At 43.4% G+C, this 18,029-nt stretch overlaps 1 protein-coding gene across 2 annotated transcripts in view; it reads left to right on the top strand.

The window, feature by feature from the left end:
- The window catches only part of TMEM273 (transmembrane protein 273), a 54,633-nt gene that overhangs the window by 15,003 nt on the left and 21,601 nt on the right, over positions 1-18,029 (top strand). The window contains exons 1-4 of one of the 2 annotated variants that reach the window (XM_084633246.1): positions 2,262-2,502; positions 7,096-7,149; positions 8,125-8,235; positions 11,168-11,192. In XM_084633246.1, the coding sequence (XP_084489372.1) occupies positions 2,484-2,502; positions 7,096-7,149; positions 8,125-8,235; positions 11,168-11,192 (209 nt within the window). In that variant the 5' untranslated portion in view covers positions 2,262-2,483. Of the gene's footprint in view, positions 1-2,261; positions 2,503-7,095; positions 7,150-8,124; positions 8,236-11,167; positions 11,193-18,029 lie in introns of those variants that run through there. The other variant, XM_084633245.1, reaches the window with a different exon arrangement.

Genomic DNA, 18,029 nt, shown 5'->3' with positions numbered 1-18,029 from the left:
GCTCTACATCTGCAAGTGTAGCCATGCCCTTAAATCCATTGAAGAGCATCCACACTTGTTATGTTAAACTGGTGCAAAACCCAGCTTTAGTTAAATGAGTGCAACTTTTTGTGTAAACTAGGCCTACGGGACGCCACACCCTGGAAATCAAGATAGAACCTGTTTATGCAGGCAGGAAACAAAGCCAATCTCTCCTCTATTCTATTCACTGTCCCTGCTGCAACACTGAAAGTCGTAAGATTTTTGGGTTAGGCCTGAGGGATTTCCCCAAAAATCTGTGGTTTGGCAAAGATGCTCTGGAGCCCAGAAAAGCCCAGGTGAGGGAAGGTGAAGAAAAAAGAATACCCCTACTCCTGTATGAATCCTTTTCCTGTCCATCCTGATAGCTCCAGTGTGCACAGGGCCAGCATAAGTTTTTGGCTAGGGGCTAGTCAGATGATTCTTTGTCATGCAGCCCACGCTTAACCAACTCATTGATATAAATAGTGCATATGCAGTGCATGGATCTGAAGACCCCTGCCCTTCTCCAGTTATCCATTGCAGAAGTGAGTCCTATCATCTTGTTCCTTTCATCCCTAGTCACCCATTAACATTATCTTCACAAGGAAAAGGACTATTTCTACATGAAGCCTGATCCTCTCCTGTCCATTGCTAGTTTCTGTATATCAGGGAGGCCTACAACCATGAGAGATCCAAATTCTGGCTCTGAATAGGCAACCCTGACCAAAAGGTTTGGACCACCAAACATCCAAATTTTCATGTCTCCCACCTCTGTAAAAGAGACACTGGAAACTGGTCCAAACCTCCTGTTTGTTAGGCCCTGAACAGAACACAGTAAGAAAACACAATGGATTCTTCTTCACAGAGCCCCAGGCCAAGGTTTTCCATCACACTACAGCAATTTTTTTTTAAAAGGCAGTCCAACCCCTAGAGAAAGTTCCCTTCCAGAAAAAAGAACAGGAGTTCTTTGTGGCACCTTAGAGACTAACAAATTTATTTGAGCATAAGCTTTCATGAGCTACAGTTCACTTCATCGGATGCATGTAGCTCACGAAAGCTTAAGCTCAAATAAATTTGTTAGGCTCTAAGGTGCCACAAGTACTCCTTTTCTTTTTGCGACTACAGACTAACACAGCTGCTACTCTGAAACCTTCCCTTCTAGAGATGCTCTAGTTCAAACAGGAATACTTTGGGGAAGGTCTCTGGCCTGTGCTATACAGGAGATGAGACTAGTTTATCACAGTCATCCCTTCTGGCCTTTGAAGCCATGAATCTGTTGAATCCATGAATCTGCCAGTTTGTTCTCTGTGTCCTGTCTTCACCCCAAGTCAGCATGTTTTATTCAAGTACATAAAGGTTGTTACTAAGAGGAGGGAGATAGCTTGTTCTCATTAACCACTGAGGATAGAACAAACAGCAATGGACTTAAATTCCAGCAGGGGAGGTTTAGGTTGGACATTAGGAAAAACTTCCTAACTGGCCGGGTCGTTAAGCACTGGAACCAACTGCCTAGGGAGCTTGTGGAATCTCCTTCACTGGAAATTTTTAAGAGTATGTTAGACCTGTTAGGGATGGTCTAGATAATACTTAGTCCTGCCCTGAGTGCTGGGGACTGGACTAGATGACCTCTCAAGGTCCTTTCCTGTCCTATGATTCTATGCTTCTTGTTAATAGACACGGGCACTGTGGGTTTCCTTTCCAGGCACTGGCTTGGATTGATGTTTTGTCAGCTCATACAAGGTTTCCCCAGAGTCCTGAAAGGCCAGTACCCCTCACCAAGGGGCCAAAACAAAACCCACATCCAGACACTGGGAGTGGTTGGGATCTGGATGTAGATCTAGTGGCTCAGACTTGTCTCTTTAAAGAATATATGAAATAGTTAAAGTTGAGCTCCAAATATTTGGCAGCGTTCAGGGGGTTTCTGGTAGATGGTTATTATTAAATCTGAACCAGGGCAACCCCGCATGACAAAGTCACACCCCTGTAGATTTAAAGGACTATTGCAAAGACCATTTCACTACTAGAAAAGGAGTACTTGTGGCACCCTAGAGACTAACTAGAGACTAGCTTATTTGAGCATAAGCTTTCGTGAGCTATAGCTCACTTCATCGGATGCACTACTGATAGTGTTTGCAGTTCAGTCATTGCTGCTGGAAGAAACTTGTTGCTAGGTCAGGTTATGCTAAATAAGCAAGAGGTCTGTACTGGCCTGAGTCTGTTTGCAATCCACCATTTCCATGCCACCCTTTCAAGCAGGGACATGTTTGCTACCTTGAACTTAAATCCAAAAAAGGGAACCGATATATCTGCAAACGCACAGATACTCAGGATGTGGCTGCTGTTTCCTATCACAAACACGTGACCTGAGTTGGTGGTTGTTTTTCCACACTGCAAAAGAAAGAAATCCAGCAAGCTTAGGTGATACTTTTGTGTCACTGAACGATACAGTGATCTTCCTGACAAGCTGGATTCCTGTCCTAACTATGTTTCTGCTTCTCTTATGTAAGTGATCCAATGTATTTCCTTTTTGTCTCTTTCCACAGGCTAAATATTTAAGCTCTGGGGTGGTGCTATACTGTTTATCTCTTGATCGTGCTGGTGCTGTTTATTTCTCAGATGGATTATGTGCATGCTGGGTTTTAAAGTTTATTTCTCTGCAAAGTGAAAAGGGAATATTTATAGACGGGGTGGTGTTATTTCGCGGAGCTTTCTAGACAGAGTTTCATAGCTGGAGTGCAGCAGATATATGAGGGATCGGACATGACAAAACAAAAGGCACAGTTCAGTTACATACCTGCTTCTTTGCTGGTGAGAGAGCTGATGGCTGCAGAGCGTTCCCCTAGGGATTTCACTTACAGGGTAAATAAAAAGCAATAGTCTATGTGCATTCTGTGTGCAAGCCCCTTTCTAACCTCTCCATACACCTTGCTTAGCAATTCACATGCCACTCTGGACATGCAGAACATAAAGTTTTCTGGGTGTTCTCAGAGCACCTGCCAGCATCTGGCACATTTGCTTTCACAACAGCCCTCCCATGAGATGGGTTAGGATTATCCAGCCCCATTTTACACATGGGGACACTGAGGCACATTGAGGGGACGTGTCAGGAAGAGCCCTACTAAGAAGGGGCAGAGCAGAGCCTGCAGCTCATGCAAAACATCCAGCCAATATGCAGATTAGCCTCGTTTCTTTTGATTTATGGGATTGGGGAGTCATCTGCTGCTACTGGGGGACACTCCCCAGCCTTCCTTCTCAATGGGAGTAATCACAGGAAACTCATTAGCCTCATACAGCCTCAAAGAGTTACCCCAGTGCAGCTTGCTGCAGTCCCACATGTGCACACAGGTCATTCTAGTTCAACTGCACTGTGGATGCAACTGCACTGAGACTTGCTCCATTGCAGTGGCACCATACAGAGCTGTAAATCCTTTGGCGGAGAGGCAAGGGGCGTTAACAGGGTGTGTGTGTTTTACTCGTACTGCTGTAGCCAATGCCACATCTCTCCACTGCAGATAAAGCTAGGGAGGGGCCCAGATTCCTGTCTCTGGGTGGGTGTTAACATATGGCCCATAGTGATGAAGAAGGAAGGACTCAGTTTGCCTGGACATCAACAGTGCCTGACTCATGAACCAAGCCATTAGTCTAACTGTTGTATTCTTGGTGTGCAAATGCCATAGTACCTAGCCCAAATATTTTCCTTTTTCTAATAGCTCAGGAATGATTTCCATCCTCCCTGGATTTCTCTCTCCCCTTCATGTCCATGGGTAGTCTATATTTGTCTCCAGAGTTGTCTGCCCACTCAAGGTTTGCTATCTGCCTTTCCCCCCACTCCACCTCTCAATATTCCAGGACTCTGCCTCTCTCTCCCTCTACCCACTTGCTTTCCCCAGCACTAACAGCACTGACCACATGCCAGTGGTGGCTACTGAGATGCCACAAGGCCATTTGTTGATTGCTGGAATGCTGTGAAGAATGGGAGGGAGGGAGAGATCTGAAAAAGTAAAGAGGCAAAAGGTCTCAAGGGACTAGAAGATGAAAAGAGGCTGGAGAAAGTGCTGATCGCCATGAGAGGTGAGGCATCGTATTGATACAATTCACAGCCAGGTGATGACATGGGAACATTTGACATGGTTTATTTTTCACGTTATTGTTCAGCAGTGAGATGTGAGGGGTGAGCAATTGATGTTTCCTCCACACCAGTCCGCACATCACAGTGCACCACAGAGCCCTGGTTTTCTCTGCACCTTGGCCCATGGACACACCTACACAGTGAAATTCACCAGCAGAGTTGTACACAAGGGTCCATTTCACATTGCAGCAGTTCACAGTGTGGGTCATTTAGTTATGATTCTATTCTCTGTATTCTGCCCCTTTATATTTAAGGTCTGCTGGGGTGGGGAGAGCATTCACAGTGGAGGTCCTTTCAGACTGAGAGATGCTCTGGTGCTGCTCATGGAGACATTGCATTTGTTCTTTGTTTGTTTGTTGTTTTCTTTAATCTAAAATGCAATCCATCTAGACTGGAAATGCAGGTCTCACTCTTTGTGCTCATGACACAGTCAAACCTTTTCCTTTTCTTTGAAACTGGGTGGATTCACACGAATGTCAGGCTGGATTTCAGGTTCAAACAAGAACTCAGAGCAACACTCAGTTAAAGCTGCTGAGTTAAACCCTCATAAGACAGATTGTGAGCTCTTTGGGACAGGGACTATCTTCCTGTTCTGTGTTTGTTCTGTGTTTTCCAAACACAAGGGAATCCTGATCCATGACGGGCTTCTGGGTACCACCACAATACAAATATATTTGCATTATTGTGCAAATTGCATATTGCACGTGAGTTTGGTAGTGAAGGGAACAGGACGAAGGACCATCAGTTGGCCCAGGTTTGCTTGAAAATGGTCCAGTGGTCGCTCAAAACCAGAGATAGTTCTGTAAAGTTGCAAAGTTATGATCAAGATCTAACTATTTCCAAAATTATGGGGGATTCAGATCTGGGAATTATGTTTGGCACATTATAGAGATGGCGGCCAGTCGTAAAGCTGGATCTGGACTTCTCCAGAATTTGGGGGGTATTCAAAGCTATTCCCTTCCTTTCTGCTGAGAAGTTGCAAACATTTCAACAAACCAAGCTGATTTTGTGGGTTGCAACAAACATGCGAGCAATGCATGGTTTCAGGTGTGGTCTCCATGACACAGCTCTTGTCACGTGGAAGAAAACAACCCGATTGTTTTACATATAAGTGAAGTTAAATTCAGAAGCAAATGGTATTTAAACTGCACCCACTAGCTATTATTAAATCAAATCCATATTGAAGCGTATGAATTGAAAGCATCATCCCAATTCCTATGGGCTTCCAGAGGCCTCCGTCCTTCCCTTTTTAAAAAGAAACTAATAATTAAATCTCTATGTATTAAACTGACCTACATGAAATAGTCCATGTAAAATATGATTCCTGCCATAAAACACATAATCCACCACCAGTTTAATTCCATTAGAAAGCAGTCATGAAGGTCTCTGTATTATGATCATTAGGATAATAAAAGTAATACAATATTACTTTTATTATGTTTGAATTTAAAACATTCTTCATATGAGCAGAAAGAATAATTAAGGGGATGGGTAGAAGGAAGGCTTTTTTTACATTTATAATGAAAGAAGTTCACATGCTGAAGCAAAGTGAATTAAGTTAGTTCTTTAGTTTCTAAATTAAAACCTAAGTGTTCCACACCCTTTCCTCCCTTAGAGCCTTTCAACATCATTTTAATTTCCTCTTTTGTAACCAGGACACTGGTCATGCAGTGTTGTCCACTTTTGCGGGTTTATCATAGCTGTTTTTCATGAAGCCTCAGCTCCTGGAGTCATGTGACTACAATAGGAAAACAAATCATTTTTTAAAAGTAAGTTTACAGCCCTCCTGATTGCAGAGTTAAGTTTTAAAATGTGAACACTGAGGGCTCAAAAAGCATCTGGACATTTATATGGCTTAAAATCTCATGATTTTTCAAGCCAATCTCAAGATTTTCTGAAGCCTTAATATGCGGGCTAGATTTGTTCCAACATAAATCCATTGTCAATCACTGAGATTAATCCAGGCCTCCAGGTCTGGAGCCCTTTCTCTGTTATTAGCATCTTGGTAAAGGAGACAAGAGCTTGCACCCTTCACGAAACACACGGAGGAGGAATGATTCCTTACGTGAACTTTTTAAAATCTGCATAAAAATCCCATCTCGGTGTCTGTGTGCCTAATGCCATCAGGTGCCACTGCTGTCATTCTGAGCAGAGCTAGTCGGAAATGTTCTAGCAAAAATGGCCTTTTTTCCTAAACCAAAGTTTTTGCTGAAAATTTTCATTTCATTAGAGATTTTCAGTGAAAGACCAAAATCTGGAGGGGCAGGGGGAAATTGTTAACATTTTTTTAGTGGGAAATGTTAATTCCTGCCCCCCCCCCCCCCCCAGCTTGAAATTGTCCATGAAAAACAGTATTTTCTGTTTTGCAGAAGCTGATAGCTCAGAATGTAGGCCGCACACGGTTTTGTGGGAAAGGATGGAGCTTGGCAAGTGGCCCTATGATGAAGTGGGAGGTTGGGGCTGAGGGTTCTGGAAAGTTCCCTCTCACACCATCACATTTTCCCTTGTGAGACAACATCCCCGAGGAGACCCCCTCTGTCAGCAATCTCATGCTGAAGGCTGGACTCGTGGTTTAGGCAGGACCGGAGCAGATGTTTTTACTGGGGAGGTTTGCCATGGGTGGATCTGCCTTTCCCAAGATGTTTTAATAGAGTCATCAGATTTGGAATCTCTCGCTTGTTTCCAGTGGGAATGATGACATTTCAGACTTGTCTCCCAGGCATGCAGCCTACAGACTTGTAGAATGGAAAGGCTGATGCCAGTTCCTCAGGAATGTCCCCATTAAATATCATTCTGATGATGCATCTCTGCTTTACAAGGACTTAGATCCATTTATAAGCCCTATGTACAGCTATTAATTGATCATATGTTGTATCCTAGCATGATGCCTTCCAGCTCTATTTATCAGGCAAGTACAGTCACTAGCAGGATACAATACATTCTCCTATATATCACTTTTATTTCAGATTTCTGGAGTGCAAAGGTCTCTGCCTCTGGAACATCCGAGGAGGAGGAAATAGGTGAGTCCATCTCAGACTGTTACCTTCTGTACAGGGGTAGGAGCCAGGAACTAAGAAAGTGCAGTCACAGCAACAGCTGTATTTAAAGGATTTTAGACTTTGTATTTTCATGAGATCATGAAACGGGAATGCAGACCGGAACCCCAAAGGCTTGGAGCAGGGGCAGTATACGGTCTGCGAACCTGCTTTTTTAACAGAGTAGAGCCATCACGTGCTTCGTAAGTCATATCTAAAAACGCTACTCTCTCTCTTCTGCAAAAATTAAAACAGCAGAGTTGTTGAGTTGGGGGCTCACGGCTCCAAGCCTTCCTGACTTTTACATAGCCACTTACTAGTATCCCAGGAAGTATTATTATAATTAAAACTGAAATACAATTGCGAATATAAAGACATTACGCATAGCAATGCCGTAGCCTGGCTTTTAAAATTACTATTAATATTAACATAGCAATCAGTGTGGTACCCCATTATGTTATGTGCTGTACAAAATACACAGTTACAGATAGTCCCTGCCCCAAAGACCTTACAATCCAAATAGACAAGGTCACATGGGATGCCAATGGCAGAATCAGGAACAGCACCCTTGTCTCCTGAAATACAAGCCACCAGCCTCGTCTCTAGCCCACACAGGTTCTCCTACTGACCCCATGTCTTACTGAAGGTTGTTCATTTACTCACTGATTCACAAAGTTCAGAAACCTGCCATGGGTCCCCCAGTCACCAGTTCCAATGAGCACAGTTCTACTGTGGGAGATGTGAATTAGCACTGCAGGTGTGCGGCTGAGGAGGGTCACTAGCTAGCCCCACACATTCAACTTATTCTAAAGTGGGACAACTAATGTGGCCGCCATTTGCCAAGAATAAGGCTCAGGTTAATTTTGGAATCTTTGTCCTATAGCCCCACCCCCCAAAACACTAAATATTTTATTATTTAATAATGTGTATTCAGTGATTTATTTTCATTTCTCCTTGCAGACCCCAAGTATGTTATCATAGGAGTTACCCTGGGAGCCTTCCTAGCAATTGGGTTTTTAGCACTAAAGATCTGCATGATCAAAAGGCAATTGACTGACAGTGACTTTGTAGGTAAGAGAAACATACTCTTGCTTTCTGACTTTCGACAGAAATTCTTCTCACCCATCAACAGAACAAATCTAAACTCCATTACTCTGCTCCCTTGGTCAGAGTAGATCTGTGTGTAGTAAGAGCAGAGTACCTGCTGGGTGGAGCTGCAAAGGGAATTGTGTTTGAAAAGGGGTGCAAATTTCAGATTTGAAATCCCTGGCATCCATAGATCCCCATGTTTGAATCCTGACATGGTCAACTCAGCTTTCCAAAGGAAATAAATTGCATTCTATACTGTGTAAGCATCTTTTGGAGGAGACCTTTTTAAAAAGGGTCCTATCTACTCTGCATGTACGTTAAAGATCCCATGGCACGTTAGCTCTGAGTAGGTGCCTGCACAAGCATCCTGACCAGAATTTCCACTTCCCCCACTGTACTGGTTCCAGCCTTCCTCCTCAGAGGGTACTGTCTGATTCCTGTAACTTCCATCAAGGTATATGCCTGGCAAAACTCTCACTGGCGTCTAAAGAGAGCAGGAACAGGAGCTTGGCTTGTAAGATGCTGTTGGGTTCTCTGGGATGCCAGTTACTGCAGGAATGTATGCTTTTACTGGCTGCAGTATTTAGGGCAGAGAAAAGCTCAGTGGTCTCACTTCATAGCTCTTGGAACCCACACCTCCTTTGGTTTCAGACCACATGACTTCACAGGCCACATAGAGTGTTGAGTTCAAACCTGCAATTTAAAGTGAAACTGAGCTGAAACTGCCTCCTTTCATGTGAATATATAGCAGTTTAAAAGAGAGCATAATTTGCCCCACTCACTTCCCTGTGGGGAGATTTTGACCCTTTGACTTCCCTGAGTGCAGACTTTGGCTCATTGGCATACATCCTCTGCACAGAGAACCTCTCAACCAAGATTCCAAAATGCTTTATGAACTAAAACACAGAGTAAAGAAAGGGATAATTTCTCCCACCATGGAAATGCAATCAGCTCTGGTGCAGGACATGATAACAGCACATAGCAACACTCCACAGCAGTTGAGAGCAAGGAATAAAGAGGAATACCAAACCCTGCTGCAACTATAATGAGAGATGAGGCCGCAAAAAATACTTACCCAGATTGAAATTTTTCCAGAACACCAGTTTTAACAGCCCCACTCTTGCAAAAAGACCCATAGGATTTTTAAGAAGTACAAGATCTCAGGAGCTCAGTTGTACTTGTCAGCACCTCCAATAGCCAGAGCATGGGTTAGAGGGGGACATATTGCCTGCCGAATCACCAGCAACCCCTCATCCAGTATCCTCGGTTTTTCTTGGAGGTCTTGTGTCCCAAGCACTGCAGAGCTGGGCCTCAACCAGTACCCCAGATCCAGACACCCCAGTGCTGAGGGAATCCTTGGAAAAAACCTTCTCAGCCTCATAGCCTGAAAACTTGTGTTGTCTTGAATGACAAAATACTGATTTTTAATACCTTTCTCAAGCCACCTTCTATTAAAAAAAAAAGGCATCTTGAATTGCATTATAGTACAAAATGGAGTCATGATGCAATTTCATGTAACATGACCATGGAAAACAGATAAAAGAAAGCCCCCCCCAAAACTTGAGGGAAATGTAATTATTGTGGGACCTAGGACCCAAGCAGGTATTGTCTTTAACAACATTTCTGTGATGAATTCCACTTGGACATTTACATGCCCAATAGCAGGTGAAGCACATGTCATGCAGGGAACTGATGCTAATCTAGCCGCTGTTTAGATGAAGGGAAATTTTAAGCACGTAGCCAGATTGTGCCATGAAAACCATGCCACGTATTAAAGAGGAAAATATTGTGAAAGACATTGGAATGTTCACAGAGAGAAAGAATGAGAGCATGGCTAGGTATTTGCTTTGTCATCCGTATTCTGCATTTTAAAACATTTGCTTCTGTGGTTGGAACATTGTGGTAATCTTCATGCAATCAACAGAAGTAAAGGCTTTGCCAACATGGTAACCACCTAAACCTGTTAGGTCAATAGCACTGCAGGACAAGTAGCTGCAACACCAGCCCCACCACCTAGCTCAGTAGTGGGGATGGCTTAATGCAAGTGGTTTTCAACCTTTATCATTTGCGGACCCCTAAAACATTTTGAATGATGGTGCAGATCCTTTGGAAATCTTAGACACAGTCTGCAGACCCCCCTGCCCCCCTGACAGGTTGAAGACCACAGTTGTATGGTAATGACAACCTTTTGCAGACCCCTTAGACATAGTCTGCAGGACCCCCAGGGGTCCGTGAACCACAGGTTGAAAATCACTGGTTTAGTGGCCTCACCTTCAGTGTGGCAACAGACTGTCTGAAACCACAGGGTCAGATCCTGCTAGGGTTGCCTCACCCCTTTCTTCTAAGGTAGGTAATTTGATTCTATGCTGTTTTGTGTAAATGTGGGTATTTAAAGGAGAACTTAGGCATCCCACTTTATGCTGTATAGACACTGAAGATTAGCTGTTAAGAGGGGAGGCCTAAATTTCTCTTATTGCCACTATATAACAGGTCTAAAAAAATCATGTCCATTCCTCCTAATTCCCTCATCATCATTTATCTGTTCTCAGAATTGTTTTTCACTACATTTGGGGCTGATAAATGAACCAAAACCAGCTGTGGTATTAGCTACTGTGCAGTTTTGAAAAAGCTGAATATCAAATGTTCCAAATTAAAGGGTTCAGAAAGAATTTGGAATATTATAATATAATATATTACATTTTATATTGGGCTTGATCCTGCTATCCATTGTGAGACAACAGTCCCTTTAATGTCAATGAGTTTGCCTCTGTAAGATTTGGTAGATCTCCCTCCTTAGCTACACTACCTGGGTTCTCATGGCCCCATCACCATGGTATCCGAACAGGCCGATCAGCTTTGCATTTCTATCCCTGGTATCTCACATAACCACCTTTTCTTACTGTTCTCTCTTCAGATTCAGACAACAGAGTGGATAAAAGGTAAGGGTCATTGCTGTCAGCAGTTTCTATGGTGCTTTGGCATGAGAAATGTAAAGTTCAAATTCCCCTCCCCCTACATGTATTACTGCTAACACTGACAATGCTTTAGATAGAAATATATAAAGGATACAAACCTGCATGTAAGTCACTAAGGGTGAGATTTCCAAAGGCATTTAGTAGAGTTGGGCAGAGAATGGAAATTCCATTTAGATGAGAATTAAAAAATTTATTTTCAGTCCGATTAGGAACAAAATCCCAAAATTTCAAAATTCTGCCTATATATATATATATATATATATATATATATAAAATCAGAATCTAAATGATTTTTTCCTATGATATTATAATATATAATATAACACAAAATACAAAAATTCAAACCAAACTTTTGAAAGGAAAAATTAAAATGTTTTGATTTGAAAATGTTGAAATGGGACCCCTCCTGCCTTTTTTTCTCCAAAACAAAATTTCAGGGAAATTGACACCATTTTGTGAATCACTTTTATTTTAATGGAACTTCATTCTACCACAGAACATTTTCTGACCAGCTCCATTTAGCCACCTAAAGATGCAGATAGATGCCCAGTGGGAATTACATAAGTGCCTGAGCAGGTTGGGGTGCCTGACTGCTATGGAAACAATTGAGAGAGACAAGGTAGGTGAGGTAATATCTTTTATTGGACCAACTTCTGTTGGTGGAAGAGACAAGCTTTCGAGCTTCACAGAGCTCTTCCTCAGGTCTGAAGAAGGTAACCTGAATTTCACAGCAAAATACAAGGTGGGACAGCTTGCTAAACAGAAGGGGTTCACACATGTTGGAGGAGACCACTTATAATGAAGTGAGCAATTAAGGGCTAGCAGGCAGCAGGATGTGTTACAAATTGTTGTAATGAGCCATAAAACTCTGCTAAGTCCACAGTTTTGAGTGTCCAGCAGAGTTATGAATTGAAGCTCCCAGGCTCATCTTGTGAAGATGTTGGGCAGGTTTCCTTTGAGGATGAGAACTGAGAGGTCAGCTATGCAGTGATTGCTTTGTGAGAAGTGATCACCCACAGGTGATAAGGGTGTTTTTGTCTTTTATATTTTTTTCTGTGAGAGTTCACTGGAGAGCATAGTGATTATCTGGTTTCATCCACATAGTTGTTATTAGGGCATTTAGTGCACTGGATGAGGTACATCAATGTTGTGATAGGCATGTGGAGGACCCATGGATCTTGAAAAACTTTTGTGGAGGGTAGTGATCATCACAGCAATGGAGATATGTCTGCAGGTTTTGCATCTTGTACTGGCAGGGTATGGTACTGCCTTGAGTTGGTGTGTCCTGGTCTATGGGGAGCTTGTGTTTGATGATGAACTTGGCAAGACTGGAAGGCCATAAGATGGGCTTCAGGAAAGATTTATTTCCAGATGTGGTCCCCATCAAGTATGGGAAGAAATTTTAATGATACCCACTATGGTTTCCAATGTGTGTGTGTGTGTGTGTGTGTGTGGACGGGGGGTAGGTGACAACTAGGATATGTGATCAGAGGAGATTTTATTTCCGCATTGAAGCAGATTCTCTTGAGATATTTTGATGGCCTGTTTCATAATGTGATCTATTTCTCTAGTGGAATGTCCTTGTTTGGTGGAACCATTGTCAGAGGCAGGATAATAGTCGTGACGGACCCTTGGTCTGACCCAGCACGGCAGTTCCTATGTTCCTAAGAGTGAGTCACAGAACTAAAGGCCAGAAGGGACAACCAGATCATCTAGTCTGACCTCCTGTCTATCACAAGCCACTAGCACCACTCAGCATCCGTGCACCAAACCCAAAAACGGAATTGAGACCAAGGTATTAAAGCCCTCAGGAGACTACACTCTTTTGTGTGAGAACTTTTAGGCTGTAGAATAGGCTCTCAGGGCAAATTGTGGAAGCTCCATTGCCAGGGACAATTAAAACTGGACTGGACAAAAACCCATGAAAACAGAAGAATTACTTCTCTGCTATGCAGAGCCAGTTAAGGCTCCCTGATTCGATGTCAGCCCAGCCCCAGTATCTGCTAGAGCAACCTAGGAGTTGCTGTAACTTATGCCAGTGTAGAATCAGAAGAGTGGAGCTCCACTAGCCCCTAGACTGCCCCCTACTCTAGGGATGGATGGGTTGGCTGGCACCAGAGTTGGCTATGCTGGCTTTATGCCAGTAAGGTGTTGCCTTCCACAAAGGGTATTCTCTGCTGACCAATTACAGCTTGAATCCAGCCCACAACCATAACAATCCTGCAATGACTGGGGTATGCATGACCTGACTGTTGTTTTTTAGCGTTTAGCTGCTTCAGTGCAATGTTATGGACCCAGTCCTGGGAGGCATTGATCTCCTATTGCTTTGAACGGGAGTCAGCAGCACTCAGTACCTTGCCAGAGTGCTCAGCATCTAAACATTTTATTAAGTATTACCATGACTCAGCCTATCCACCCATATGCTGTACCCCACAGCAATTCAGTTATAAGCACTGGCCAAAATACCCACAACAGGATCAAGCCTGGGAGCTACCGTCCCATCACAGCATCCTCCAGAGGGGTAAGGAAAAGCTCTGACAAAGAGCCCCTAGAAAACCTGGCTGTTTTATACACAAGTGATGTCACTGCCAGTTACTGGACCTTAGCTAAAGTTAGGAGTTTTAGGGTTGAATCCTGCCCTCTGGTTTTGTTAAGACAAGATTCATGGCTGGGCCCCTTTCTTCTCAAGGTTTCCTTCTTATCTCATAGATTCATAGATATTTAGGTCAGAAGGGACCATTATGATCATCTAGTCTGACCTCCTGCACAACGCAGGGCACAGAATTTCACCCACCACTCCTACAAAAAAAACCTCACACCTATATCTGTGCTATTGAAGTCCTCAAATCGTAGTTTAAAGACTTCAAGGAGCAGAGAATTCTCCAGCAAGTGACCCATGCCCCATGCTACAGAGGAAGGCGAAAAACCTCCAGGGCCTCTTCCAATCTGCCCTGGAGGAAAATTCCTTCCTGACCCCAAATATGGCGATCAGCTAAACCCTGAGCATATGGGCAAGATTCGTCAGCCAGATACTACAGAAAATTCTTTCCTGGGTAACTCGGATCTCACCCCATCTAATAGCCCATCACAGGCCATTGGGCCTATTTACCATGAATATTTAATTACCAAAACCATGTTATCCCATCATACCATCTCCTCCATAAACTTATCGAGTTTAATCTTAAAGCCAGATAGATCTTTTGCCCCCACTGCTTCCCTCGGAAGGCTATTCCAAAACTTCACTCCTCTGATGGTTAAAAACCTTCGACTAATTTCTAGTCTAAATTTCCTAGTGGCCAGTTTATATCCATTTGTTCTTGTGTCCACATTGGTACTGAGCTTAAATAATTCCTCTCCCTCTCTGGTATTTATCCCTCTGATATATTTATAGAGAGCAATCATATCTCCCCTCAATCTTCTTTTAGTTAGGCTAAACAAGCCAAGCTCCCTGAGTCTCCTTTCATAAGACAAGTTTTCCATTCCTTGGATCATCCTAGTAGCCCTTCTCTGTACCTGTTCCAATTTGAATTCATCCTTCTTAAACATGGGAGACCAGAACTGCACACAGTATTCCAGGTGAGGTCTCACCAGTGTCTTGTATAACGGTACTAAAACCTCCTTACCCCTCTCCTGTTGCATCCCAGGACCGCATTAGCTTTTTTCACAGCCATATCACATTGGCGGCTCATAGTCATCCTATGATCAACCAATACTCCAAGGTCCTTTTCCTCCTCCGTTACTTCTAATTGATGCGTCCCTAGCTTATAACTAAAATTCTTGTTATTAATCCCTAAATGCATGACCTTACACTTCTCACTATTAAATTTCATCCTATTACTATTACTCCAGTTTACAAGGTCATCCAGATCCTCCTGTAGGGTATCCCTATCCTTCTCTAAATTGACAATACCTCCCAGCTTTGTATCATCCGCAAACTTTATAAGCACACTCCCACTTTTTGTGCCAAGGTCAGTAATAAAAAGATTAAATAAGATTGGTCCCAAAACCGATCCTTGAGGAACTCCACTGGTAACCTCCCTCCAGCCTGACAGTTCACCTTTCAGTAGGACCCGTTGTAGTCTCCCCTTTAACCAATTCCTTATCCACCTTTCAATTTTCCTATTGATCCCCATCTTATCCAATTTAACTAATAATTCCCCATGTGGCACGGTATCAAATGCCTTACTAAAATCTAGGTAAATTAGATCCACTGCGTTTCCTTTGTCTAAAAAATCTGTTACTTTCTCAAAAAAGGAGATCAGGTTGGTTTGGCACGATCTACCTTTTGTAAAACCATGTTGTATTTTGTCCCATTTACCATTGACTTCAATGTCCTTAACTACCTTCTCGTCTCATTTTGCCATATTCCTTTCTAACTCCTAAACTATACATTTCTTCATAATAAACTAAACAAAACAATTATTTACTGCACCTGGGCCCAATTAACCATATTTTCTTTATTTCTATTACCTCAACCCAAACCTTAAATCAGATAACACTGGTATTTCCAGGATCACTACAAGTTTAGCACAAACAATGCCTGTTTCTTGTGATCTCATTCTTTTTGGTCACATGCTTTAAGCCTATCACTCATGTCAAGATCCAAACTCAACTGAAAACCATAGTTCATTCAGAGTTAACGTGCATCTGTGTTCCTTTAGCTGGATAGGAACAAGTGTAGCCAGCCTTTCCTATGCCACCGGAGATGGCAGCACACATGTCAGATATTCAGTGACATAGCCTGACCCCACCAGAATATGGGACAAAGCCTCTGAACTGATTGGGAGAATGTTTATGTTAATCACTTCTGGGCAAGTAGAGCTCAAAAAGTTAATCAAGTATCAGGGTTTTCTGAAATTTAATCAAATATTTTCTATACACACATATGCATGACAGATGCGGGAGTTTCTCCCTGCAGGCTGGAAGGCTGAGGCAGGTTCACTTACAAACCGAATGGGTGAGAGTCACACAGCTCAGCTTCTCATCCTGACTGTCCCTGAGTTCAAGGCTGTTGAGAGCTAGGCTTTTGTTTCCTCCCATTATGGAAGCAGGGTCTGGTCACAACATTTCCCAGCATTTTGGGATGGGGAGTTTCAGATCTGCGGTCGGTCACTAACCTAGCTTGCGTGTCCAGTTCCTTCAGCTGGAATTGCGGACAGTGACCCTGCTCTTTATAAAGTGCTCTGAGACCTACAGGTGAAAAGTGCCATATGAGAGTTAAATACTGTCACTGAGGCCCTGGCCTGGCTGTGAGACTGCAAACAAAGAGAGGGAAGTAGTTGTGATGCTGGTTTTGTCATGACCATTGCCAACTGGATTGAGGCTACCAAACCAGTATCAGATGGTTGCTGCACCATACTAGTGACCTCTTTTCTCCTTATTCGAGTACATCCAAATAATATGAGAGCTCTTTCACTGGAGCTGGCAAGTGTGATTTACAGCTCAAGTGCAGCCATGGCAGTGTGAGTGGCAGGGGAGACTAGCTGCTCTGAACATGTGCCTAGTGTTTCACCTGGAACTGTGCTCAGGACAGCTGGTCCCTCCTGCTCCATGTCTATTTTTAGCATGCTAGCTCAATCACAGCCAGTACGGGTATGTCTCCTTGAGGTGGACATGACATCTTCCGGCTCCGGTGCCGACATACCCTAATATGAGAGGGGATGGGGAGGGAGCATATGGATCTATCTCCTGCGTATTATCCGGACCGCCTGCAGGGATCTTTAATCGCCAGGAAACTGTCCAAAAGTGAGTTAATTTTTTCTGGAGTTTGCCCTTTGCACGACCCAGTGTGCAGGTATCTGCTGTAAGTCAAGGAAAATCTCTAGGACCATGTTAATTCAGGTTTTAATGCCATCCCAGAAGCTTGAAACAACTGGGCACGTCCCAAACACATATGCAAGTGTAGCTCCTCCATCCCCACACCTCCAAAATAGATCTTTGGGGGCAGCTTTAATTTTGTAATTTTGTGACCAATACCCCAGAAAGAGGATATTTCTGTTGAATGAGACATAAAGAGAGGTCCAAGGTCATTTCTTTTTCTGATTGCTGTATTCCCCTATGGGGGTAAGATATCTATTGCCAGTTCTTTGGTTTATTTTGGCCTCATTGCAACTATATGAACTCTTTGATGGGTTATTAAGCTTTCACACAGTATAGTTGCCAGTCTGGGGAAATAGTATAGCTCTCTGCAAAACTGGAGGAGTTCAGGCACTTCGGACAGCACAGGTGCTTCCCAGGCCAAATTCTGAGGTGACAGAACTGAATATGTTGCCATATTGCAGTACTTGGCATGTTGTATTGGGGTTGTAGAGAGGTCAGTGGTGTGATCCAGCCTTCAGTTATTAAGTGGGATATATATAGCATGCCACATTCCATCCAGTTTTCCACTTTATCTTCCCCCCAATTTCTAGCAGGGGATTCCACCAGACTGGGAACTCTACACGAGAAGAAGGGTGGAATTTGGGGTGGCATGCAAAGTTGGCCCATCACTGATTGCCTGTATGGATGGCGGGGATTAGATCTTTATGGTATCTACAGTATCCAGAGCCTAAAATAGCTGTGTGATGTAAAAGGGAGGGCAGCTCCTTCTTGACGCTCACCTGTGTAGGCATTTTATTTGTGATAGCGTATGCCCATGGCATGGCGCTGCTTACAAAGGCATGATGGGGCAGCCTCAGATTTGGGAATATAATTGCCCTAGTTCAACTGGTAGCTGAAGTCTCTTCAAGGAAATGGGTGGGTGTTCCCCATTCTCCATACCAGTGGTCTCCAAAGTGGGGTGCGTGCACCACAGGGGGTGCG

Source organism: Lepidochelys olivacea (genome assembly GCF_965140295.1).
Source record: "Lepidochelys olivacea isolate rLepOli2 genome assembly, chromosome: 7".
NCBI lineage: Eukaryota > Metazoa > Chordata > Testudines > Cheloniidae > Lepidochelys > Lepidochelys olivacea.
Note: the sequence above shows the minus strand (reverse complement) of the source record. Positions and strands in the feature narration are given on the sequence as shown.